Source organism: Sarcophilus harrisii, chromosome 3, assembly GCF_902635505.1.
Source record: "Sarcophilus harrisii chromosome 3, mSarHar1.11, whole genome shotgun sequence".
NCBI classification, from domain to species: domain Eukaryota; kingdom Metazoa; phylum Chordata; class Mammalia; order Dasyuromorphia; family Dasyuridae; genus Sarcophilus; species Sarcophilus harrisii.
The window spans coordinates 527,042,292-527,068,872 of NC_045428.1; the positions used below are offsets into that span (position 1 = coordinate 527,042,292).

At 35.2% G+C, this 26,581-nt stretch overlaps 1 protein-coding gene across 1 annotated transcript; it reads left to right on the forward strand.

Moving 5' to 3' along the window:
- The first annotated feature begins 102 nt into the window (after positions 1-102).
- On the forward strand, positions 103-26,581 carry PROSER1 (proline and serine rich 1). The gene is made up of 13 exons (XM_003764537.4): positions 103-863; positions 8,582-8,647; positions 10,945-11,013; positions 14,005-14,099; positions 15,283-15,376; positions 15,870-15,980; positions 17,179-17,262; positions 18,058-18,136; positions 18,515-18,610; positions 21,301-21,342; positions 22,084-23,887; positions 24,277-24,427; positions 24,901-26,581. The coding sequence occupies exons 1-13, from the start codon at positions 819-821 to the stop codon at positions 25,021-25,023; spliced, it is 2,859 nt and encodes a 952-aa protein (XP_003764585.1). The 5' UTR covers positions 103-818; the 3' UTR covers positions 25,024-26,581.

The following is a 26,581-nucleotide window of genomic DNA, read 5'->3' on the forward strand; positions in this document are numbered from 1 at the left end:
TTCCCCCACCCCCCTCCAAGGGTGGGACTCTCAGGTGGGGCCTCGGTAGCCGATCCCCTGGCGGGCTCGCGCGCTTTCGCTCCTCGTCAGTCGCGATCCCCCCTGTCCCAGAAGGTCTCCCCCTCCATCCGGCTCTTCGGGCGCTCTACAGCCTTGCCCGCTCCCGGAAGCCGCGGGTGCTGGTAACAAAGAGAGCCCCTGTGCTGCCGCCGCCGCCGCCGCCGCCGCGGCCCGGAGTGTGTAGAACCGAAGGCGCCCACGGTGCGGGAACGTGAGCGAGCGAGCGCTGTGGGAGCGCGGACGGCCATGGGGGCGGGCTGGCGGTGACGGGCGCACGGACCGGCGGCGGAGGCGGAGGCGGCGGAGGCGGGGACAGGTGCAGGGCGCCTCGCCTCCCTCCTCCCCGGCTGCAGCCCTGGCGCAGGTGCTGCCGCTGCTGCCGCTCCTGCTCTGCCCTCCCCCGTCCTGGCTTTCCTTCCTTTTTCTCCCGGGCCCCAAACACCCCTCTCTTCCGTAGGAGTCCCCTTCTCTGGCTGTAACTCACCGGGGAATAAATAAGACCGTCAGCGTCGTGTCCACTTTGTGTCTGCACGCAACTGCAGCTGGAGAAAACTTTGCAGGGAATTGTTTTGTCGTCCCTCTCTCAAGTTTATACTTCTTAGCCAGCTTTCCCCCCCCTTGTTTGTTTGTTTTTTTTAATTTCTTTTGCCTTCTGGGTCATTTACTCATGCCTCCACTGTAGCTACTTAACAAAACGGAGTAGCGCGAGTACGAATGCTTTGTTGAAATACTAACTACGTCTTAAGACCGCAGTCAAGATGGATAAAAAGTCCTTTGAAACGGTGCTGGATGAAATTAGAAAGGTAAAAATGTTCTTTCTTGGTGACTTGAAGTAGTACATAGAAGGCCATATCATTCTGATCGATTGTCCTTTGAAGCAGTGATCTAAGTGGAGATAGGATGCTCTGGACCAAGGAAATGGGGATAAGGGTTCTAGGGTTCTTTTGATCTGTTGAGGTTCTTAAAAAAAAGAAAAGAAAATGTATATTAGATATGTATGTGTGTATATGTATACACATATATAATGTGTATGGTTCTATGTCTGTGCACATAAGTACATGTATCAATATCCATATCTATGTTACTAATAACTAATAAATACAAGAATTTATCCCAGTAGCCTCCTTCCCCCCTTCGGAGAACCAGCCTATTGCACGAATACTTTTTAAAGGAAAAGGAAAAAGAAAAAAAAAATCGGCAAAATATAGTCTGACTTGTTTCATTTCCAATGGGGCTCCCAGACTTTGGGGAAACAATGTCTCCAAAATTATTAGTTGCCTAATAAATACCTGGGAAGGTTTTTAAAATGTAACTATCTATCAGTGTATGATGCTCTAAGTTCTCATGCAACAAAACTATTTAACACTTTGTCATTCAGGCCGTTTTCTTCCCACTTCCAACATTAAGCCAAGTTGTTTATTGAACCAGAAAAATAAAGCAAACAAATTATTTCTTGTTTTGATGGGGAAAATAACTATCTTAGGTTAACTTATTGGAAGAATGCTTATTTCAAGTGTATTAACTTTTGCTTACTTAAATATTGGAATATTGGTTGTAAATTTCAGAAATTTACTTGTATCTAAGTCATTTTTATCCCACAGTTTGTCATAAAACAAAGAATGATTTTTTTTTTGTACAGTAAAACATTAAAGATATAATTTAGCAACATAATACAGTAGTTTTTCTTGGAAAAAATAGATACATTAATTGAAATTGTTACAAAAAAGAACTTTGATATTTTTTCCTAAGTGATACAAAGATAAACTTGGCATGAGATTTTCTCCCTAGAATTATGCTTAACTTTAGTGAGATGTTATTATTATCCTCATTTTACAAATAAGGAAACTAAGGCTTAGAGGATTCAAGTACTAGAGGGAAATTTTGAATTCAGGATATCCAGACACTAAAGGTCCAGCTAGCCGCCTCCTTAGAGTAGTTTACAAGACATTTGTATCTGAAGGATTAAAGTTTACTTGACTCGAATTTGACTAGTAAGATTAGTTTTGGTTTTAAATTCTTTGACCCCTAAAAAGTGCTAACCTTAATGTAATTGATTATTTGATTTGTCTAATGTTTTCATGATTATTTTACAAACCAAAATTCTTGTTTGAATTCAATTAAAATCAGTTTGCTGTAAAATATTATTAATTTCAGTTCCACCTAAGGTGGAATCCATGACGATTTTGATGATGACTAGACTTAAAGATTGCATCTTTGAGTCCTTAGAAAAAGAATTTGCAATTCAAATAAGTTGGCTAAGTAAATGCTTAGCTAGAACTCACTGTCTTCAGAAGTTCTTTGAAAGTTCTCCTTTATGAACAATTGATATGCTAATTATCAATCAGTTTTATTCCTTGAAGCATGGATACTAAAGTTTGTTTGGACTAACTTTGAGTTTAAGTATTTGAAAGTTCCAATTTTTTTTTTCCGAAAAAATATTTATTTTTAAGTGTTCTATTCTTAACACATTTAGGCTGCCTGAAGTTTTGTGGGGGATTAGAAAATTCTAGTTGGTACAGAGTCCCCCAAAGAATTTAACTTGATTGGAGAGAATTTACTTTAGAAAAATGTATAATTTAAGGATTACAGGAATTAAAATATTAAAGGTCTATAATGGATAGATTTGCTATCTTGAAACTAAGTGATTTTCCCATGATCACATAAATCTGTCAGTTTATTCATCTGTAAAATAGGAATAACTTTTCAAGATAGATGTGAGAAATTCTTAGCAAATCTTAAAGAACTTTACACGTGTTACAAATAATTTGTGTATGGTAAGGCTTTATTTCTTATCTCCCCTTATTCTTCTGCCTCTTTTCTCATTGCTAGAGGTCCTAACTTGCTTTTGGGAACATGTTGAGTTTTTTTAGAGATAATCTATGAATTTTGAAAGTAAAAATATTCAACAAATTCAGTGCAAGAACATTTATTATATACTTATCATTTCCAAGACTAGTGTAGGTGCTGAGACCTAAAAAAAAAAAAAAAAAAAAAAAAAATGATAGGCCCTGTCCTCAGGGTGCTTAATATATTAGAGGGGATAGGACATGGAAGAAGTAGGGAAAAATTGAAGTTATCAGCTTAAATCATTCTGGCAAATGAAAGTAGCTAATAGGGTATCAGATTTTCAAACTATGTTAGATTAGAGCTGATCTCAGATAAGGATTTCAAGGGAATCCATAGAAAATGGGAATTTGAGGGGGTGCTATCTGGTTTGAAAAGCACTTTGTGAGAATCATGCTAGTGGAATGAGGGATTTAAGTAAGGAGGGACCTTAGTGTGCATTTGGAAAATCTACATTCAAATCCCACTTCTGAAGCTTACTGTGTGAACTTGGAAAAGTTACTTTAGCATGCTGGAGTTTGGTTTGTAAATGAAGAGTTTGGACTAAATGGACTGCTTAACTCTAGAACTGTGGGAACCTGAGCCAATACTAAAAGGTATATAGCCAAGGAGATAAAAAAGAAAGAAAAAAAAATTAAGACAAATTTTTCATGTTCTTTATTTCTAGGACCTAGAAGTCAAAACTAATGCTCATTGTTTACTTCTGTTTCAAACTCAGAAATTTCTCATGCACCAATGTCATATCAAAATAGCAACTGCTACTGATGGTTTGAAAACCCTTTAAAGGCTTTGAAAGTATTTTACATACATTATCTTGTTTTTATCCTAGACAATCCTAAGAAATATTAAAACCCCAGTTTTACAGATGAAGAAATTGATGCTCAAATGTGCTTAAATAAAGTGTCTATATTCACTGAGTCTAGGTATCTGAATCAGGATTCAAATTCAGGGCTTCAATGCAAAAACTCAGACTTTTTTTACTATTCAGTAATGGAAGGCTACATTACAAAAAGTCTATGAAAGCCATGATGATGTAGATGAAGTTGAGCCCTAACAAAAGTGAAGTCCAGAACCTAGAGTATATATTAATTCCAAATGCCCTTTCCCTGTTATTCATTATTGAAATGTTTCTTTCTAGACGAGGCAAGCTAGGGATTTTATATATTATGTTTTTAGCTTTACCATGAAATCAAATAAGTGAGTAGCTTCTCTTTGGAAAAATTACTTAAAGAAGAGATGAAGATTCTTGGCCCCTAATAGTGAATGTAAACATTGTTCTGACTTCTTGTCCAACCCCACTACTAATGTACCTTGAATTCTTCTGTGGGCAGAGACCTACACCCACACAATACTCTACCTTAACATTCCTATATACTGTTTTATAGTTAAAGTACTTAAACTATAATGTATATTAAAGAAATACGAACTTATATGAAAAATCCTGTTTGCAAAACTACCCCTTGCCAGTAGAGCATTAGATTTTTAGTTGTTTCCCCAATATAGGTTATTCTCCTATACAAAATCTGAATAGAATAATTAATATGAGAAATTGGAGAATTTAATTCCTGAAGGTAGTAGAAAGAAACTGGACTAGAAGTTTGTAGACTTGGATTCTAGTCATGGCTTGGACAGCAACAAGATATGTCACTTCACTCTTCTGGTACTTTTCTCATTTCTAAAATAAAGGGTTGGACAAAAATAGACTTCAAAGGATAGGTTTGGAAAGGAAACTTCCTGTGTCTTCTGAGAAGCTATTGTTCTTCCACATATCAAGAGAAAGATTATGAGTACTGCAGTTTCTTTTGGAAAGTTACATTTCATAATCAAAGTAGCTGTAGATCTGAGTATTTACTCCAAAGCCATTATTTTGTAGCTAAGGAAATTAAAGTCTAAAGAAGTTAAGGATTCCACAGTTAATAATTGACAAAGCTGGGACTAGAAACCAGTTAGAAGAGAAAATAATAATACAAATATCTCAAGTTTTCTCAAACTTTCTCTGTTAACACATCCATCTCCATGAAAAACTTGGGGGAAAACAATTTTCTGACCACATATGGCTGTGGACTAATTGTACCTTAGCATTGCTCAGAATTTCACAACCTTCAAGGGGTGAGGGAAAAGGCCAGGGATAAGGGAAAAACTGAAAAACTTTTAGTGAAAATAGTAAACATTAAGGGAATTAAGTGTTCTAGCCGAGTGCTAGCAGAATTATATGTATTTTTACCTCCATTTTACTCTTTTTTTTTTCTCATTGCCCTTTTCTCATTTTTTAAAACATTTTTTTCTCATTGCCCTTTTCTCCACTATCTCTCTTCTCTTGTCTGCTTACACTCTACTCATCCTTCACTCCTATCTTCACCAGTCATATTATCCTCTAGATTTTCCCCTTTAAACTCCTATTATTCTGTTCAAGTCTCTTTGGTAATGAAACCTGTACAGTTTCACAGATCTTTTATTTTGAGCTGTTTAAATCTTTTGTTAATAAACCTAAAGATAATAATTTGTCCTATATTCATATTTCACAGGAGGTTTGGTGAAACAGACATAACATCCTCTAAATAAATGTTTGTGAAATTGAAATGAGCTGCTTTAGGAAATAGAGTTCCCTGGCTTTGTTGGAGTGGAATCTGTATGATCATTTGTTCGAAACGTTTGACCAGATGATTTTTGATCAATTACAGCTTGCTTAGACCAAAGGCATGAAAACTAAAAAAGCTATGATCTCTTTTGTGTTTAAAATGTTTATCATTTTTGTATCTCCCTCACAATATTGGGATATAAACAATATAAAACACAAATCGTTCATGTATGTTAGAAGCAAAGTAATCATAGTTCTTATTTGGCTGATTTTATTTCCTTTGGCCATTGTTTTTATTTAATGACTCAGGGCTGGGTTCAGCCAATATTTTTGCTATAGGTGACAGTTATGTCACTACATATTCTCACCCAGAACATCTTAACTGGTTCTTACATATTGCTGATTCCGGTTTCTACAATTGTTCATAGCATACAGCTTGTCATTTTATTTCCTTTACCTCCTTTTTTTCTATAGCTCTCCATATAGGAAACCACCTTAATAAAATTATTTTAATTTATTCAGAAAAATTTATCCTAAAAAAAGAATGGCTTTCTTGATTTTACTACCTGATATTTAAAGTTTTTCTTCTGACCCTTCATCTTGTTTTAAATTGTTGGCCACTGGGCAGGCAGAGACTTTTTTAAAAATCTAGTGTTACAGGTAATGAAAATCTAGTTTTATAGGTAAAGAAACTCAAGTGCTTTGATTGATTTTTATCACAGCTGATAAATAAAAGTAACAGACTAGGATTCAAATCCAATCATTCAATTCCCAATTTTACTATACCATATTGTCTTAAAACATGAAAACCTAATCTTACATTAATTTAAAAAATAATGTTTCCCCTAATATGGTAGATACTTTTAAAAAGAATACCCATGTATGTATGTTTTATAAAACATTCCTTTCTATAACTTGTAGGTACATCACAGATATCAAGTTCAGAACCTGAAAAATTCACATATTAAATATACAACATTATTTAATGTTGCTTAGACATGGATAAGTTAAGTTCTGAAAGATTTTTAAAAAATGCTAAGATGCTTTTTGAGGGGAGGGAAATGTTCAATGAAGATGATAAAGATTTTTTAGGGAATATGACCTCCCCAAAAGACAGCACAAATTCTTAAAATTGTAATGGATGCTCTATTTTATATTTGATTCATAAACTTAATTCACAGTTAAAAAGAAAAGTGGATTAAAGCTGACCGAGTTGTATGCTGTAAATTTTTTAATGAATGTGCAATAAAAAAAAGTCCATGGTGTTTTGAAAGCTTTGCCTGAGAAGATACTGATCATAACATTGAAGAATGTAAGAGGATAACAATTTAATTATATTGTCTTCAGAGCTACTCTAGTTCCCTCTCCAACTCCAGTTCCTTTTTTCCCCTGAGGCAATTGGGGTTAAGTGATTTGCCCAGGGTTACACAGCTAGGAAGTGTTAAGTGTTTGAGGCTAGATTTGAACTCGGGTCCTCCTGATTTCAGGGCTAGTGCTGTATCCACTGCTCCATCTAGCTGCAACCCCAGTGCTTTTTAATGCTTTTCTTGAGTGACTGAGAATATGACCCATCTCCTTGCTTAGCTAATACTTCCATTTATATCCTTGATTCTTCTACTTCCTATACCTTCCATCTGTATTTTAAGGAAACTTCTAATAATCCAATTATGTCATTAGAAACAAATATTCATTATTTGCACTGTTTACTAATGTAGGATAGACTGGTTTTCTAAAAGGTACAAAACAATCTTACAAACACAACATTTTGGGATTTCATAATTGTTAATTCAAAATTCAATTTACCATAACCATTTAAAACATGATTTCCGGTTTCCTAGTCCACAGAAACTTGTTTTTAAACTCTATGACACTCACCGTCTACCATTTTAAAATGGAATTTGCATTCCAAGTTTGAAACAGATGTTTTACAGACATTCTTAGAATTATAAACTCATATCTTTCTATTTTGATTTATAAAGGTCACATGATTAGAATTTGAGAGAAGTGTCTACTGATGAAAACTCTGAAATTTTAATTTTAACACGAAGTTCTGGGTTTTAGTAGGCCATCGATGGCAAGCCAAAGAAATAGGTATAGAAATAGGGAAGGAGCTTTTGTGATGAAGTAAGCGGGTCACAGCAAGGTGATTCAGCCAAAAATAATTGTATTTTTCCTCTCAAAGCTATCAAAAAGTAAAGAGGATTGCTGCAGGAGATGGTGGGTTTCATGCCACTAAAAGTTTTCAGACAAAGGTTTGTTGAACCACAGCTGTCAGGGTGGCTGTGGTTGGGATATTCCTGTGCAGGTCCACCAGCCAGGCCACCGGGTGGTGGACTACAAAAGGCACTGGACCTGGGGCCTAGAAAAGTTGCGCACAGATTCTTCACAAGGAATGGAGCATCCCTAACAAAGAGTGTATTCGACACATATGTTGCTAATTTAATCAAAAAAGCTGTAAACTGAAAAGGACAAGGACATGAGATGAATGCCTGTGTGTACCTCCACAGATGGATACTAGAAGTGAGATAAATAGCAAATGAAACAATAAGAAGAAAAACTAATCCAGACAACATTTACTAACTGCGTAGCCCTAGCTAATAATTTAATACTCGTTTGCCTCTGTTTCCTCAACTATAAAATGAGAATAACAACAGCAACTACCTCCCAGGCTCATTGTGAGGATTCAGTGAAAATTATTTGTGAGGGCAGCTAGGTGGCACAGTGAATAGAACACCAGCCCTGAAGTCAGGAGGACCTGAGTTCAAATATGACTTCAGACACTTAATAGCTCCTAGCTGTGTGACCCTGGGCAACTCACTTAACCCCAATTGCCTCAGGAAAAAAAAAATGCTTTGTTAAAAAAGCTATTAAAGAAAAGAATTATTTGTGAAGCACTTTAGCAAACTTCAAAGCACTATATATTAGTTTTTTTTTACTGATTGTTATATTTCCACCAACTCTAGAGTTCCTATATGATCCTGTTGCTCAGTGGTACCAAGGCACTCAATGATATTTTACAGGATAGTTTTCTTTGATACTTATTATTTGTGCTATTTACATATTTAACAGAATACTGTGTGTGGTTTGTTTTCTTTTTAGGCTGTTTTGACAGAATACAAATTAAAAGCAATTGAATATGTGCATGGATACTTCTCTAGTGAACAGGTACTGTTCTTTGTTTATTATTGTTTTTAGCATTGCAACTGTTTTCATGACAGTATTATATGAAAGATACCTTAGGATTGCCTGGTTCATTTACAGATGTATTTATTCAAGATCTTTAAAATTCTTTCCATCTTGTTGGGAGGTGCCTTAATAGAAGCAGCATGTTTTATATATTGAAATTGAACTTCTAGAATAATCATAATAATAGAGATGACTTCTATCAGTTCTCATACTTAATCCAATATTTTTAAGCCTAATAATATAGTTTTATCCCTTTTATCAGTTTTATTTCTTGAGAGAGAGATACACAGATGACAGATATCTGGAAATAGGGTTTAGAAAATATTTGTTAGATGAACTGATGCTGAGTGAAATGAGCAAGACCAAGAGATCATTATATACTTCAACAACAATACTATATGATTATCACTTCTGATAGATGTGGCCATCTCCAGCAATGAGATGAAGCAAATCAGTTCCAATAGAGTAGGAATGAATTGAACCAGCTAAACCCAGCGAAAGAAATGAGTATGAACCCCTTCATAGAATTCCCAATCCCTCTATTTTTGTTCGCCTGCATTTTTTATTTCCTTTACAGGTTAATTGTATACTATTTCAAAGTCCGATTCTTTTTGTACAGCAAAATAACTATATGGACATGTATACATATATTGTATTTAACTTATACTTTAACATATTTAACATGTATTGGTCAACTTGCCATTGGGGGAAAAGGATGGGAAAATTGGAACAAAAGGTTTTGCAATTGTCAATGCTGAAAAATTACCCATGTTCATATCTTATAAAGAAAAAGCAAAAATAAAAATTAAAAAAAAATTGTTAGTTATCATTCTCAGACCTCTAGTAGAAGTACAAATCTGAAATAGCTTCTAATATACTTAGCAAAGGAAAATCTCTGGGAAGGAGTAGAGAAGTATAGATTTAGTTAAGAAAAAGTATTTTAGTAGTAGTGATGGAGCTCAGCTTATCTAGCATTGCTCAAAACTTCTATATTTTCTGCTCCTTACTTTTGAACTTTAACCTATGAAAACTCAGGTTTGGGGTGGTTTTTTTTTTTTTTTTTTTTTTTTAATTTTTGGCAGAGATGTTTGGGAAGGTAAGGGAAAAAAACTGATTTCAATTTCAAAAAAATACTCTAATAATTCTGGGATGACCTTAGATTGTTAATTCTACAATCTTATACCAAACCTTATTGCTTTAATAGCTGTTCCAGTTTCATCTTAGGAAAAAATCCTTTGCCTTATTTTCTAACCAAATTTTTTTTTTAACTTTTTCAAAAAAGTTTTATTACTTTTTATGGTTATAGGGTTTTTTTTTTTTTTTTAAAGTTCTCTATTTTCCTTATAGATGTTTTCTGCTTAGCTCTCATCAGATATGGAGTATTATCTGAGTTTTTTCCGTGTGCTAACATTGGCTGAGTAGTTTACAAGATAGATTTTTTATTAAATTGCTAGGTTATGAAGTATTCTTAATTAGTGAGGTTCCAGAAAACAGCTTTTTCTATACTGACATTGTGACCTTTTTAAAAGGTATGTGTATCCTTACCATCCAAGTGTCTGGGAAAATGCATATTTATGATCTCATTTATATTTGTTCTAAGGAACAAAAAAATATTTCACTAATTTGATTTGTTCAAGATCTTTCCCTTGGTGGCTGCACAAGAAAAGTGATTCAGAGGAATCAGATTGTACTGTCAAGTCATATAGATAGACAATTGTCAAATTAAGATTAGGACCCAGATTTTTTTATTTAACATCATTTCTGCATTATTCCAATTGAACTAGTTATCAATGTATTTGTAGGCTTAAGAGAAGAAAAAGGGGGAGGGGAGTTTTTATAATAGGCTGTATGATGAGGGTACAAGCATTTATTGAGCACCTATTATTATATAAGGCATTGTGCCTTATAAATGTTTTATAGATATAATCACATGACCCTGGGAGGTAAGTGGTATTATTATCCTTATCTATCAGTTGAAGAAACTAAGGCAGATAGAGGTTCAGTAATTTGCTTAATGTCTGAGATTTGATCTCAGGTCCAGATTTAGTTCCAGCACACTATCTCCTATACCACTCTAGCACTGCCTAAGTGATGTTAATGATATTGCACTGATTTCTCTGGATTTAAATTTATTTAAACTATTCTGATTTGATGATGAACCCAGTTTTAATGGTAGAAATGATGTAGAAATAGTCATAAAACTCATGTAGAAAATATCTTCAAAGATAGTTTATTTTGCTTTTGACCTATATGAGTAAAATTATTTTCTTTTTCAGGTAGTTGAATTGCTGAGATACTTTTCTTGGGCTGAACCCCAGCTGAAAGCAGTGAAAGCATTACAACATGTAAGTATGCACTTTGCTCCTTTTTCTTTTAAAATATATGACTTAATTTTTTTTTCTGTTATACTATCTTGTTATACTATCTTCTGTTATACTATCAGTTATTCCTTGGTTTTTGAATCAAGCTGGTTTGAAAACTTGTATATCAAGCAAGATAACTTTAAATTTGTTTGATTCTTATTTTTTAAAAAAACTGGTGATTGTTCAGAACAATACAAATTATATTTTATATACCACATGAAGTCTTAGAATCATGTCACTATACTTGAAAAGGACATGAGTGGTCATCTAGTCCAATATCTTCATTATATAAATGAAGAAACTGAAACTTCAAACAGTACAATAAATTCCCTAGTACTCTATAAGCTAACAGTGACATGGCCTATACTGAAATGGTGCCTCTGATTGTAAAACCAACATTGTCTTCTATCATGTCTCACTCAAGAGTAGGAAAGGAACTTGATCATCATCTCATTTAGCTAACTGTGAGAGAGTATGACACCAGACTGATTTGGATTCTGACTCACAGCTTATAGGCTAGGGTTGACAGATTCTTCACAAGGAATGGAGCATCTCTAACAGAGTGTATGTGACAAGCTGTAAACTGAAAAGAACAAGGACATGAGAATAATGCCTGTGTGTGCCCCCACAGATGGATATTAGAAGTGAGATAAATAGTAAATGAAACAGTAAGAAGAAACTAAAAGAAGCCAGTGGTAAAACCCATACCATTCAGAATTAAATAGGAGGATAACTAATGCCAAGGAACACATTTGGCCTCTGGTAGCATTAAGTTTTGGTGGCATGAAGCCCGTGACTGAACTCTAGACTGAACTGCTCCAGATAGGGATACATCCTAAAAAGAAATGGAATGGGTAAAGGGGAATGATAGGTGGAAAAAATGGTGTAGTAATAAGGGACATATATGTGAGAGAATTCAGAAGTAAGGGGGATTTGGAAAATATTAGAGTACACATCAAAACAGAGAAATAACAGAATAATGTGGTCATTGGAACATACTATAGACCAGACTACTGAACCACTTGGATAGAGAGAGAATAGATGAGGACTTTAGGAAATGGATTACAAGTCTCTCCCTAAGGCATAATATAATAGTTTAGTCATCTTCTAGAATTGTCCATGAAAAGTTGAACTTTATAACTTCATAATTTTCCTTAGAGATAATTTCATGCTTCCATAAGTTGTTGAACCAACAAGGGGAAATTCTATTCTGGACCTGATTTTTATTGGGGTGGAAATGATGGAAATTCTATTTATAGTTTAAGGTATCAAAAGGTTCATAGGAAAAAGCTAGCATTCTTTTGCATTAAAATGTACCAAGGGAAGCCCAAAGAGATTTAAGACACTCAAAGATGCTTCTGAATATGAAGAGTTAGAGAACAGTTTAAATAAGACTAAAAATTGGATTTATCTGAAGAGACCCGTGTGGATATACAGGAAGCAAGGCCAAGTAAAAAAATAAATATAAGGGTATGGTCTGATCCTAGAAAAAGATTCAGGAATGCTCCTGAATCAATCAAGGGAAAGAGTAATTTAAAGGGGTGTGGGTGTTGTTAGTAAAGGAAGGCTCAAAGAAGGAATAGGATCTTTGTTTGAAATGGGTGGGATGACGATAAATAATAAAAAAAAAAAAAAAATGAAAGAGCTGCCCAATTCTTACTTGAAGTTTGTTGTAAAGGAGAATGTTCTTTACAGTAAAAATTAGAGATCAAAAATTGCTAATTGACTTGATTCCTAAGGCAAGGAAAGACAGTAAAAGCAAACTTTGCTAAGTCACTTGACTCAGGTGAACTATGTCCTCAGCTCCTGAAAGAACTGACAGAAGTGATTGCAGAGCCAATTCTCGATGAGCTAAAAGATCATGGAAAATGGAGAGGTATCACAAGTCTGGGGAATCCCAGGTTAAGAATTCTTACTCTAAAAAATCTGCTGCAGAGTGACTCAAATGACTTTTTATGGGGTTCTCCTTTTGGTTTTCCCTATCATTAAATAATTATAGAATCTATGTATATATTAAATTCTTAAAGTTATTTATGTTAATGTATTATAATATGTGATATATCACCATATATGGTATAATGTTAATTGTATTGTTGTTATAATACATAAATATAGTAATATATTTAAATCTGTTAATCTCTACTATTTCTTGATTTCTTATATGTATATAGAACTATATCTTTAGAGCTCCAGGAAATCTTAGGGATTATTGAAGTTAAACATTTTCACTTGACATTTTTAAAAACTGAGTGTCAGAGAAAAGATTGTTGGTTACAAAGCCTGTATATAAAAACAGAAGATAGAGTCTACTCCTCCCTACTCCTATCCCCTTTCTCATTTTACAAATAGAAACCAAAGTCTCTCAGTAGTAAAGGGATTGGCCTCCTATCATATACCTAGTTAGTTAAATTGACTCTGGAAATCTAGGTATCTTGACCTGTTAATCCAGTAGCTTTCTTTTTAAGCCTGAGTGGTAGGTAAGTTAATTAAGTTAGAATGGAGTCATTGAATCATCTACAAAGCCAGTACTATAATAATATGTTATTTAAGTTTCTGTGTTAATCTGATTTAGCTCTGCAGTTTCAAAAATGAAAGACTTGTATCTTTAGATTTTTTTTAAACCTGTGCTTTCCATAAATATTTTCAACCATGTTGTTTTTGTTGCTTTTGGTTGTTATTTTTAACAGTACTGGCATTTTGATGAAGTTGACAGTGATTTTAACCATATCAAAAACAATAAATAGCATGGAATGGTGAGGGATTGTCATAGAATCAAAGATCTGGAAATGGAAAGAAACTTAGAGGTCATCGAGTCTAGTCCTTTGTTTTATGGATGAGGAAACTGACATATAATTAGAGGCAGAAGTGACTTGTATAGGGTCATAGTAGTATCTGTGCCATTCTGAAGGGATCAAAAGCAAGGGAATAAATATTGTGACTTGTCTGTTACCCTTTTCTTATTTCTATTACTAGAAAATGGTGGCTGTCCCTGCAGTAAAAGTGGTCAACATCCTCAACTGTTTCACCTTCAGCAAAGATAAGTTGATTGCCCTCGAACTGTTAGCTTCGTGAGTAATCCTTTGTGTTCTTTTTTGTTTCAGATGAAAAGATTTCAGTTAACCTAGTAAGGAAGTTAGTAAATGTTTCTTTCATTTTAAACAGTGCTAAATGATGTTTGGCAAGAAAGAATCATGATTTTATTTTATTTCCTTCTAGGAAAAGCCATTGTACTTATTATAGAACTCTTTCTGTATTTAATCCCCAAATTGAGACTACAAAGATAGATTGTGAAATTGGCATTGTTGCTGTTTACTTTTATCAGTTGGCCCTTTTGAATTCTTAATACTGCATGTTGCAGTTTCCTAGAACACTGTGCTAAGACAATATGACTCTGCATAGAATAATAAAGAGCTTGTCATCTGGTTCAACCACTTCTTTTTACCAAAGAGGAAATTATTAAGACTAGAAAAGTTAAGTGGCATGCTCAAAATTGCTCAAGTACATGGCAGGTCCAAGATTCTAGCGTGGATTGTTTGACCCCCAATCCCATTTTCTCTCAACTATTTCATTTTGCCTTCTTAAAGATAAATTTTTTTGGTGAAGAGAAAAAATATAAAATTTTGGGGGGTTTGTGATTTCTTTAAAGTCTGTTGTTAAATTTTAGATCTGCCCTTTTGCATTTACTAGGGAAACAACAAAGAATTGTAAGAGTTCTTTTAAGCTGAATTGTAGGAATTGAAGTGTAGCTCAAGCACTTTGTAAAAATTGAATGCTATAGAAGAAATAGTAATTAATAGAAATGAATCATCACCTGGTATTACTTCTTAAAAAACAAAATTTTATTGTTATCTTTTATTTTGCTTAAATTTCCCCTGGACCCTTCTTCCTCCTCTCATCCAAAAAAAAAGGTTGTTTTTTTTTTCCATCCAGTATAAAGGGTTCCACACCTGGGCACCTCCCACCTCTGCAGAGGAGTGGGGAGAAAGCATTTACTTTACTTTTTTTCATTCAGTTGTACAGGTTATACAAACCTACATTTTGTAGTCATAATAAAATAAAGCTCTTTAAGTTGGACTTTTATATAAATGTATACACATACATAAATACATACACACACACTCACTCATATATACTCCCTAATGGCATATGAAAAAGAGTTGTATCTCTATGAGGAAAGATTGTCAGTTCCCATAATATAGTATATTTAGAGCTTCAGATGACATAAATGAATTAATTTTATTTTCTTGGTAGGAACATTATTGATGCACAGAATTATCGCCTTATTGAAGATCTTTTTAGGATCAACATGTCTGAAAAGAAGCGGTGTAGGAGAATTCTTGAGCAGGTAGTTTTTTTGAGGTTTTTATTTTAAAAGGTGCATATCTTTTTGGATTTAATTTAGAGTTCCAAGAAGAAATATACTAAGAGTCCAAGAATTTCAGGCTTACAAGAGATCTGGGAAATCAGCTAATCTCCCAGTCTTCTGATTTTACAGGTGACAATTGAGGTTCACAAAGAAGAAGGAACCTCCCCAATATCACAATCCTGTTGCTTTGTTCCTTTTTAGTGATTATGAGAAGAAAAATTAAATAACTAAGTAAATGTTTCTACAGTGGAATCCTAGATGTCATCTTGTAGCTATCTTTAATGCTCTGTTCTCTTAATAATGCGACATTGGTATTTCATCTCCTTCCATTCTTTTGGGAACTTGGATTGTTATGCCATTTATTAATGAATTCATCTAAATGTTGGTTTTTCATATATTCAGGTATTAGCTGTTTCATGAGGTGAAAGTTTCCAGGGTCTCATTTTTTATTTTCCTTTTGGCTTTATTTCAGGCTTTAAAGGGAGGTTGTAAAGCTCCTCATGCCATGATATCTTCTTGTGGAATGATTCCTGGCAACCCATATCCTAAAGGGAAACCCAGTCAGATAAATGGAACTTTCCCAGTAAGCAAACTATAATTATATGCTGCTCTTGTGAATAAAGAACAGGTTTAAATAATTAAAATTTGTAAAAGACATATGTTGGGGAAAAAATGAGTACATGAAGAAAATTCTGTTGTGTCATCAAAATTGCAAGTTCGTTATTAATGTATTATTTAATAATCTTAGTAGTTTAGAATTTGTGATAATTCAGACCTAGAATTAACTGGTTTTCCTCTGCTTACCTACCACTCTCTTCTCCCAACCCTCTGTTTTTTTCATAGATCTTAGAAACTAATTATTGTTTTTCAGTCATCTTAGTTATGACTGATTTTGCATGATCCCATTTGGAATTTTCTTGGCAAAGAAAATAGAGTGATTTGCCATTCCTTTCTGCAGCTCATTTTACAGATGATGAAATTGAGACAAACAGGATTGAATGACTTCTCCCCAGTCACAGCTAGGGAGAGTCTGAGGCCAGATAACTATCTTTAAAATATATATTTATATATATTTTAAATATATATAAAATATATATATATTTAAAATATATATTTCAGCAGCCATTTTCTGATGCATAAAATAATTTTAAGTTGAAGAGAGCACTAATAATGGGAGTAAATTAGAGAAGATTTCTTGGGAGTAGGTGAGCTCTTAGCAGACCATGAAGGACTGGCTACAATTCAGATCAGTGTTGAAAAACTTATATTGGCTGCTACAACAGCTATTGAATACTATGTCCTAGAGAAGCTATATGTAATCTTTTGGTTGAAAGAAGATCTACAGTTAAATCGGAGATCCTCAAGCATTTAAGAAAAATGAACTTTCCTTTTAATTAAAGGAAGCTGTATTCAGAAACCATAGTCTTAGAATTGATAAAATTGACTTATGATTCTTATTGTATAGAAAAAAGTGAACTCCCCAGAGCTTAAAGGTGACTTGCTGATGATCACATAATATCAGTGCTGAGATTCAGATCCAGTGCTCTGATTCTAAATCTAGTGTTCTTTGTAGGTGATATCAAAAAGTTCTTTGTGATCATATCAGTATTATGGCTTCTAGGTCAGCGTCAGATCTTCTGACTCCCAACCCAATATTGTTTTTCTATTACTATACTATTATATTACTTTTATTATACTACTATGCTACCTTTTTTGTGTAGAATTTATAATTATAATTTATAATAAGATAATTAGTAGAATAACTAATTTTCTTTTTATAGGGATTTCCTATCAAAAAAGATGGAGAAGATTGTACAAATGAGGGCAAAGGAATAGCTGCACGAATACTTGGCCCATGTAAACCAGTATGTATAGAAAAGAAAATATAATTACATGATCTTGAGATACAAGAACACCATTGTCAAAAATTCATTTATTAGCTGTGAAAATATCATGGGTACTGGATACTAATTTTATTTTTTGCATCTGATAATCAGCTTATCATTTTTTATTTTTTCTTTAAAAAAAATTTTTTTTGTTATCTTTTTTCCCAAATATGGCTCTCATTCCTTCTCCCCAGAAGTTCTTTCCTTCTAGTATTAAAAAAAAAAAAAAGGGAAATGGAAGCAGGCATTCAGTTTATCTCCATTAACCAGCACATTCATATAGTTAAACCAAAAGCTTCCTCTGCCAAGAAAAGAGGACTCTTCTCTTTTCAGAGGGGAAGGTGGTAAGGGGGAATTCGATTTGTTCAGTATAATTGCACTTTTCTTTCCCTTCTATTTACATTGTTGTAATTATTGTATATATTGCCTTGCTGGCTCTGTCATAGGACTTTTTCAAAGAACTATAAAAAGCATTATGTTACTACCATGTTTTCAGTAACTTAATGGTTAAGAGGATGACACAGGGTATTTTACATTTTAAGAATCACTAAATTAAATGATTTTTTTGAAGATATGTGAATGAAATGACTGAAATCCACACGGTTAATTCTGGGTAGGCATCATCACCACTGGGTAGATGGACAGAGAAAAGTACCTTACGTATGATATCTGGTATGCATGCTGGGAGGCTTTCAGTTTATTTGAACAGATTTTTCACTGTAATGCATATTTTCTATTGCACTTATTACTGAACTTTATTTTATCCTTATCCAGGCTCCTGCAACATATAATCCACATAAACCTGTTCCATATCCTATACCCCCCTGCCGACCTCATGCAACTATTGCACCAAGTAAGATATTTGATTCTAACTTGATTTCTGTGTATGTACTGTTTCATTTCTTAAGTATCTAATTTATTGAGTTCACTTATAGTATGTACTCTTGAAAATTACCAGGAATGTAACAAAGTGAGTTTTTTCTCGCATCAGCTACTATATTTTACCATATCAAATTGAAGCAGTTGTTTATTTTAAACTGTGTGGATATTTTTTCCATTATCAAAATAACATAAGTCATATCAACTCTGATAGGTAGATAGATTTAGATTTATCTTTCTATATAAGTGAATACTACTGGAAGTAACTCAAGTAATATTTTCAGTAACATTAAATAGCATCAAGTTAATGTATTTTGAAACAAATCTTTTTCCTTATGTGTTTATGTTTTAGGTGCTTATAACAATGCGGGTTTGGTACCACTGGCCAATGTCATAGCTCCAGGAGTCCCACCTCCACCTCCATATACCCCTAACCCAGTGGCAACAGGTAATGGAATCTTATTTAAAACAAAACAAAACAAAACAGATCTTTAACATTAGATCATTTCTTTTATCCACAGAATTATTTTTGATAATGTACAGTTGGAAATTGTAATCTTATGATTTGAGGTGCTTTAAAACAGATTACCCCAAATTCCTGAAACAGTTTAATCGCCCACAATTACTCTTTTGGGAAATCAGAAGATTGGAGAATATAATGGTGCTGATGGAAGCATAATGTGAAGAATTAAAAATTGACATGGAAAAGTGATTACTAAGTATCAGCATACCTTTAATAAGAATAGATGATATCAGATTAATCTCATTTCTAAATTGGGCAGGGTTATCAGTCTAGTAGATGAGGAGTGCTGAAGTAAGTGCTAAGGATTTTACCAGAGCATCTGAAGCTTCTAATGCTGCCCCTGTGGATGAGGTGCAGTGATAGAGGATAGAGCAGAGGTTGTTAACACTTATTGCCTGGAGCCTGACCAGCAAAACTTAAAAACATCATGGGGAAATGTGGAACAACATAAATACAGTACAACACAGATAAGGTAAATTAATGGTTTTCTAAGTCAATGTGCCACCAGCACAGATTCCTTTCTATTTGAGTTTGACACCATTGGGCTAGCGGTATAGTTCTTTGGAAGTGGGAAGAGTGGAATGATAAAGGTATTTGTCAGTTTATGGTAAGATCTATAGTAGCATGCTGCCAGGCATTTGTCCTTGGCCCTTTGATGTTCAACATTTTTATCAGTGACTTGTATGAAGATATAGATAACATTTGTCAGATGTGCAGGTGATAGAAATCTATAGCTTATGTATCAATATCATAATTCAAATGACTTAGTGATGAGAAAACTCTATTGAGATGAAGTTTCATAGGAATGAATTTAATGCCCCATAATTAATTATAGGGTTTTTTGTGAGTTTTTTTTTTTTTTAACTGATGGATCATATGAAAAAGATTTCAAGTCCATTATAAATTTTTGTGATTTAAAAATTCCTAAGAGGTATTGTAGTCTTAGTCTGAGTGTGGCAGGTGCTTTCCAAAAGAATTTGGACAGCTCTTTGCCATGCCATAAACTTGAGTTACAAAGGATTTGAGAAGTCATTTTCCATAATGCACAGTAAGAGTAAGGGGACTATATTGAAGCAGTGATTAAAAAAAAAGATTCACTTGCAATAAGCAGCCAGACTTCTGGATGATTACTGAGAAATGTACAGGCCTAAGGATGTGCAGAAGCTCAGGGGCCATAGCAGAGAGTCTCTTCTCTCAATTCTGGGTCACTGAGATCAAAATAAAAATGATTACTGATCAGATCAAACTGATCTTGCCAAGGAAGTTTTAACAAACTGCACTGCCATCTAGTGGATGTGATGAGATCTGCAAAGTCCTCAGAGACCACAACTATATTATTTTATAGATGAGGAAGCTAAGGCATTGAGGAGTTGTTACCTACCTACCCAGGGTAACACAGCTAATAAGATTTTAAAATGTATATGAATAAATATATGAATGGGAAAAGCATGTATTCATTAAGTCAGGGGTCCTCAAACTAGGGCCCGCAGGCCAGATGCAGCAGCGGAGGACATTTATCCCCCTCACCCAGGGCTATGAAATTTCTTTATTTAAAGGCCCACAAAACGAAGTTTTTGTTTTATTATAGTCCTGCCCTCCAACAGTCTGAGGGACAGTGAACTGGCCCCCTATTTAAAAAGTTTGAGGATCCCTGCATTAAGTACTTATATGTAAGCACTGGGGATACAAATTCCTGCTCTCAAGAAACTCATATTCTTATGGGAGAGATAGCACATATGGAAGGTGTCAACTGTAGGTCAGATGCAAAGGTCCCATGATCCTTGAGTGCTGCTACAAACTTGTAATACTTTTTCCACTTATAACATCTTGACGAGTTTCTGATATTGAAACATGACAATGCCAAGAACTTTAATAGTAAGAATTTTCTTTTCTGGGTCTTCAGTTTTAACCCAATTCTTCCTGACTCCTCCATATAAAATAGCCTTCAGAGTCACTTCTCCCATATTTTTGTTCAGTTTCATTTTGTTTTAATATGACAGATAATAAGGATACATGAATATTGAAGGTACTTGTGATAGGAATATTGGTTTTTATAAGTTAACTTCCACCGACTCAGCATCAAGAAAAGGAATTGGGTTAGGGAGAGAGGGAGTATCCCTAACCTCCTAAGAAATTAGGGTCCTATATTTAGAGCTTACAAGGGACATTAAATTAGCCCCTGTCCCAGAAAACTTTAAGTCCTTTCCACCTGGATTTTTAGGACCCAGTACAATTTTGAAGTCAAGAATCAAGATGTCATGTTAAACAGTGGATTCCAAATGATAATTTTCTTTCAACCATTTTAGTATTAATTTTTGAAATATATTCTTCGGTCAACTAAAAAGGGGCTGGGTCCTTTGTGGATTGAGAACTCTAGATACTGTATAGTAAATTTCCAGCACTATGAATATTGCAGGCTAGATGTCCCTTGTTTTCCCTTCTTTCTCTGAGAATCTAAAGTTCCCTTGTTATGAGATAATGGAGTGACTTCCCTAAGGAATAATGAATAAATAGATCCTCTTATACATGCATGACTCTTGTCTCTAATCAACTGGGAAAAATAGTTCTAGTTCTGTAGGACCTTAAAATCATTTTATATATTTTTTTCTCCACAGAAAATGAAGAACTTTCTAATCCATCAAAACCTCAAAATCCAAGTAAGTGTCAGATTTACTAAAAGAATAACTACTATATTTTTTCCTATTGTATTTTTATTTTACTTTAATAGTTTTTTATTAATTTTTATTCACTAATGAGAAGCAGTATGATGTAGTGGCTAGAGCTCTGACCTTGAAACAGGAAGACCTGAAATCAAGGCCTACCCATGCCACTATAAATAAGTAACTTAATCTCTTAATACCCTCCAAGCAATTCTTGAGACAGAAGAATTATTGATCTTAGTGGAGGTAGTTTGTATTCTCATAGATTCTTTTTCACATGGAATTGGAACTCCCAGACCCACTGCTCAAGGATGTCCCCCTTCCCAAAAATATTAATAAGCTTACAAAGTATTTTTCTCACAAGAACTCTGAAATAATTAGTACAGAATGAATCATCCATGGTTTTTACAGTAATTGATGAGAGGTGTTCAGAGAGATGAAGTGATTTGAGCAAGGTTCCATATCTACCAGATTTCAGAGCTGTGACTTGAGCCCAAGGTTCCCACTTCAGCACTCCAGTGTATTTCCGACTGTACTTTGTTACCTCTCTATAATTATAGTATGTTAAAGACTCTGTGCGTGTGTGTGTGTGTGTGTGTGTGTGTGTGTGAGAGAGAGAGAGAGAGAGAGAGAGAGAGATTTTTGTATCCATGTGCAAAAGAAATTTCACCCATTTTACATTTTAAATTATTTCTTTAAAAAAATTGCTAATTTTATTTGTCTTTTATTTCTTTACAGCATTTTCTTCCCACTCAAGTCAGCTTTTTTCTCCTCATTGTTCCAATCCTTCAACACCTATTGCTACTCCAGTCCCTACCCCCTCTCCAGTGAAGGCAGCAAATCATCCATCAGCACCAGCAACACCAGTCATTTCTGGGATGAACTCATCTACTTCTGTCCTTCCTGTGTTCCCGGGACAGGCCTCTGCAGCAAACCATACACCTCAGTCATCAATCCCGACATCAACTGTCATCAAAACCATTTCCCTGCCCAATGTCCCTGTTACGTCTGTACTTAGCACTACATCGGCCCCTATCCCCACAGTTTTTTCTGGCCTGACTCCTATGTCAGGCCTTGCAACTGCTCCTCCTGCCCCACAGGGGTCTGCTCCACCCTGTGTCCCTCCTGTTCCCAATGAAGCATTTGCTTCTGCTTCTGCTTCTGTTCCTGTTCCTGCTCCTGCTCCTGCTCCTGCTCCTGCTCCTGCTCCTGCTCCTTTTAACAGCCTCCCTTTTCCTGCCACTTCTACAGCAGTTTCTACTAATAACCTTAATCCTGCTCCATTATCTTCAGTTTTTGCAGGGCTTCCTTTGTCCTTAACACCTACTCCCCAAGTGGTATCCAGCCCAGCTCCCTCTGTAATTGCTGGTGGTCCTGCTACCAGTCTTCCTGGGCTGAATAATCCAATTCTGTCTGTCTTAAAAGGATTTCTGACATCAAATGATACAACTTCAATCAATTCTTCTGCTTTGGCGTCATTATCTTCTCTCACTAATCAAAACTCTGATACTCCCACTCCATCCGTTAACAAGTGCTATACCCCATCAGCTACGCCTACTCCCCAAAGGTCTGCCACTCCAGGCATGGCCATATTCCCAGGTCTTTCCTCTCCTTCCGTGGCCAACCCAAGTTCCACTCCCCCTTCCTTGCCAGCACAATCTTCTTTAGCCACTCCCTCGTCATCATCAACAGCACTCCCAGTTAGTGCTGGTTCCTCAACTTCACTTTTGCATGGCCCCCACCCAGGTAATCCCGAACTGCAGATTCCAGCTACCCCTGTGGTCACAAGCATTCCTGTCATGGTAAAAACTGAGCCTACAAGCCCCACTCCTTCAGCTTTCAAAGGCCCATCCCATCCTGCTAATCCGACTCATAGCACTTTAGGCCTGTCAGCAGCATTAGGTCGGGCATTTACTTCAGCAGCAGCATCAGTGCCAGTTAGTTTATCCACTTGCCTTAATCCAACTTTATCAGGCCTTTCCTCCTTGAGTGCTCCCCTAAATGGTTCTACACCTCTCTCTTTGACCCCTCATGGTACCTCCACACCAATTGCTCCTGTGTTTACTGCTCTTCCTCCTTTCACTTCTTTGACCAATAACTTTCCTCTTGCTGGCAACCCAGCACTTAATCCTTCTGTATCTCTCCCGGGGTCATTAATAGCCACTCCCCCTACAACTGCCTCCTCCACATCGGTCCCTCATCCCAGTTCTACTGCAGCTGTGATCTCAGGCCTTACAGCCTCAGCCCCTGTTTCAGCAACACCTTTCCCCCTCAACTTATCTACAGCTGTTCCATCCCTTTTCTCTGTTCCGCAAGGCCCTCTACCATCTTCAAACCCATCCTACCATGGCTTCCCTGTCTCCAACACTCCAACAGTTACTCCTGCACTCCCTTCCTTCCCGGGGTTCCAAGCATCATCTACAGTAGCAGCAGCTGCACCATTGCCAGCAGCTGCTACAGCTCCATCACCAGCTCCGGTCTTGCCAGGATTTGCATCTGCATTTAGTTCCAATTTCAACTCTGCACTTGTTGCACAAGCTGGGTATGTTTTTACTAATGAAATTACATAGTAGTTTTCATTTTTAATCTTGTTTGTCCCCTTAAGAAACTATGTGTGCAATTTACTGTATTAGGTGAAAGTGAAAATCAAATAATGGCATTCATTTTTGTAAGCTTGTAATGTATTGTAAATCATCAAAAATGGTTTCCAAATAACCATCTTGAAGCAAACTTGGCATGAATATAGGGAATGTAGATGCATATGCAATTTCCCTTGGTAATTAGATCTCAGTGTTTTGGTTTGTCAGATTTTTAAAAATCAGGAAGTATGGAAGGTTTAATATTTATATGAAATATATTTGATAAATATAGGAAATCCAGCTTGTAACCATTTAGTCTTGTGCATGAACTTTTCCTAATTGTCCATTACAGATTGTCGTCTGGACTTCAAGCAGCGGGAAATTCTGTTTTTCCTGGACTTTTGTCACTCCCAGGAATACCTGGATTTTCCCAGAACCCCTCACAATCTTCATTGCAGGAACTGCAGCACAATGCAGCTGCACAGTCAGCCCTTTTGCAGCAGGTAAACCAGTCACACTTCTAAAGTACTTTAGAATGGTGACAGATTATTGTCAAATATAAAGTTTTAACATTTAGTAGTAAAAAATATTTTTCTGTGTTTATCATCACCACTTTTTTGCCTAAACTGTAAATGAACTCACTCCCCAAATCTTCAAATCATATTGGCTTTCTTAAAATGGTGACTTAGTGTTGGCTATGTTGACTCAGTTATTTTTCCTTTTCTATGGTTTCTATATTTTTTGTTTTTTAAAGAACATTTGGATCAGTAAACTAGCAATTTTTTTATGAAAGTAACACATTCTTTTTAAAAAATTTAAGCAGTTAAGCAGTTAAGAGTGTCTCAGCTAAGTACTTGTCTTCCCCTCCAGTACTAATATTATAATTGTATTATTTGCTAAAGCAAGTGAAAACCTACTTCTATTAACAATTATAACTAGAACAGCTTCTTAAATTTGCTCTTACTTTTTGTTTTAGGTACATTCAGCTTCAGCTTTGGAGAGCTATCCTACTCAGCCTGATGGATTTCCTAGTTATCCTTCAGCACCTGGAACCCCATTTTCACTGCAGACTGGACTTTCCCAAAGTGGGTGGCAGTGAATATAAATTTTAAATGATTTTTTGTTTTGTTTTGTTTTCTCCCTCCTATGGAAGAAGACCAAAATTGTTTAAGGACTGTGGTGAACACCCTGGCAAAAAAAGAAGTTGGGGAGAAGTCAGAAAATGAGAATCAGGATTACTTTAGGGAAATTGGAGTGTTTCAGAGAATTAAATTGTAGCTTCAATTTTTCTTTATAGCAGTTTTAAGTATGGACATTTTCCCATGTAAATAGGACTAACAAATCATATGGGAAACAATATTACAAAAGTGTTCTGTATTTATCAGCTCCCATTCTATGAAATTTTGGTATGTGTGATCTGTATAGAAAGAATGATAAAGAGGAGATTGAATTCTTTACAGCCGAATACAGCCTTAAATCTTCCTGTGATTTCGCTTGACATCATGTAATAGTTGTGCCTAGGGATTAAAGGTTGCATGTGGCCCTTAGGGTTTTCCCTTAGTATGCATGAGTAGTTCCTATTGGTATCAATAGGAACTCAGAGTGTATACATGAAGGGGACTTAAGACTCCTTCCTGATACCTTTCCTTCCCCATTCTTTTCCCTGCCCCCAATAGTTTTTAAATACTAATATGAAATGTCTTGCACATACTGCTGAACTAAACTGAAAAATATATTTTGGTCAAGGAAAAACTAGAAAAATGGTGCTTACTCTGGTCATTAGAATGACTATTTCAGGTATTTTGAGTAAAATTATACTTCCAGGCATGCTTTCTTACAGAAATACATCTGAATCTGTAATAATTTGCCTTCAGGATATGTTTCTTAACAATAGAGGTGACAACATTTGTACAAATAATAACAATTGACTGGCATGTAGGCCATCTCTCTTGTTCATTGTACTGGAAATCTTTGGTGAATGTTTACAGTCATGGGATTTAGTATTTCTCTTTGAAAGACATCATGCTTAAATACTGAAAAAAAATGGTATGGCAGCATATAGAAAAGATTTGCTTTGTTAGTGAAATGCAGTGTGCACTCTATTTTGTACCTGTGGTAGTGTAACACATGATTGAAAATCATTTGTTTAAGACAGCAATCTCTCTACCAGATTTTAGAGAGACTGGTCTCCAATCTTGTGATTACAAGTGTGAACTGTAGAAAATCTACTGTAGAACATTTCAGCACCTAGAGGTTTTACTTTTTTAAAGATGGTCTCGGATGGAAGATGTTGCTAATGTATTTTCCTTTAAACAGGGGAACAAACTTTTTAAGCCTATTAATAAAAATATTCCTGTATGATTAGTTTTTAACACAATTTTTAAAATAAAGTTTACAGACATGGTACAAAGTTTTACTGATTACTTTTTTCTAGTTTAATTAAATACTTGAATAAATGTTTGGATATTTACATGGACTGGGTAAGTGAAACTGTTTTATACTATATGTTAGATGGTCTGTTAAAAATCACTATACAATATTCTGAATAATGTATTCTTATCTGAATTGAATTTATACTTCTAAATTCGTACTTTTGAGCATAAATTTAAGTAATTGCCTAAGTATAAAAATGAAATCATTAAATTTTGAACAAAAGA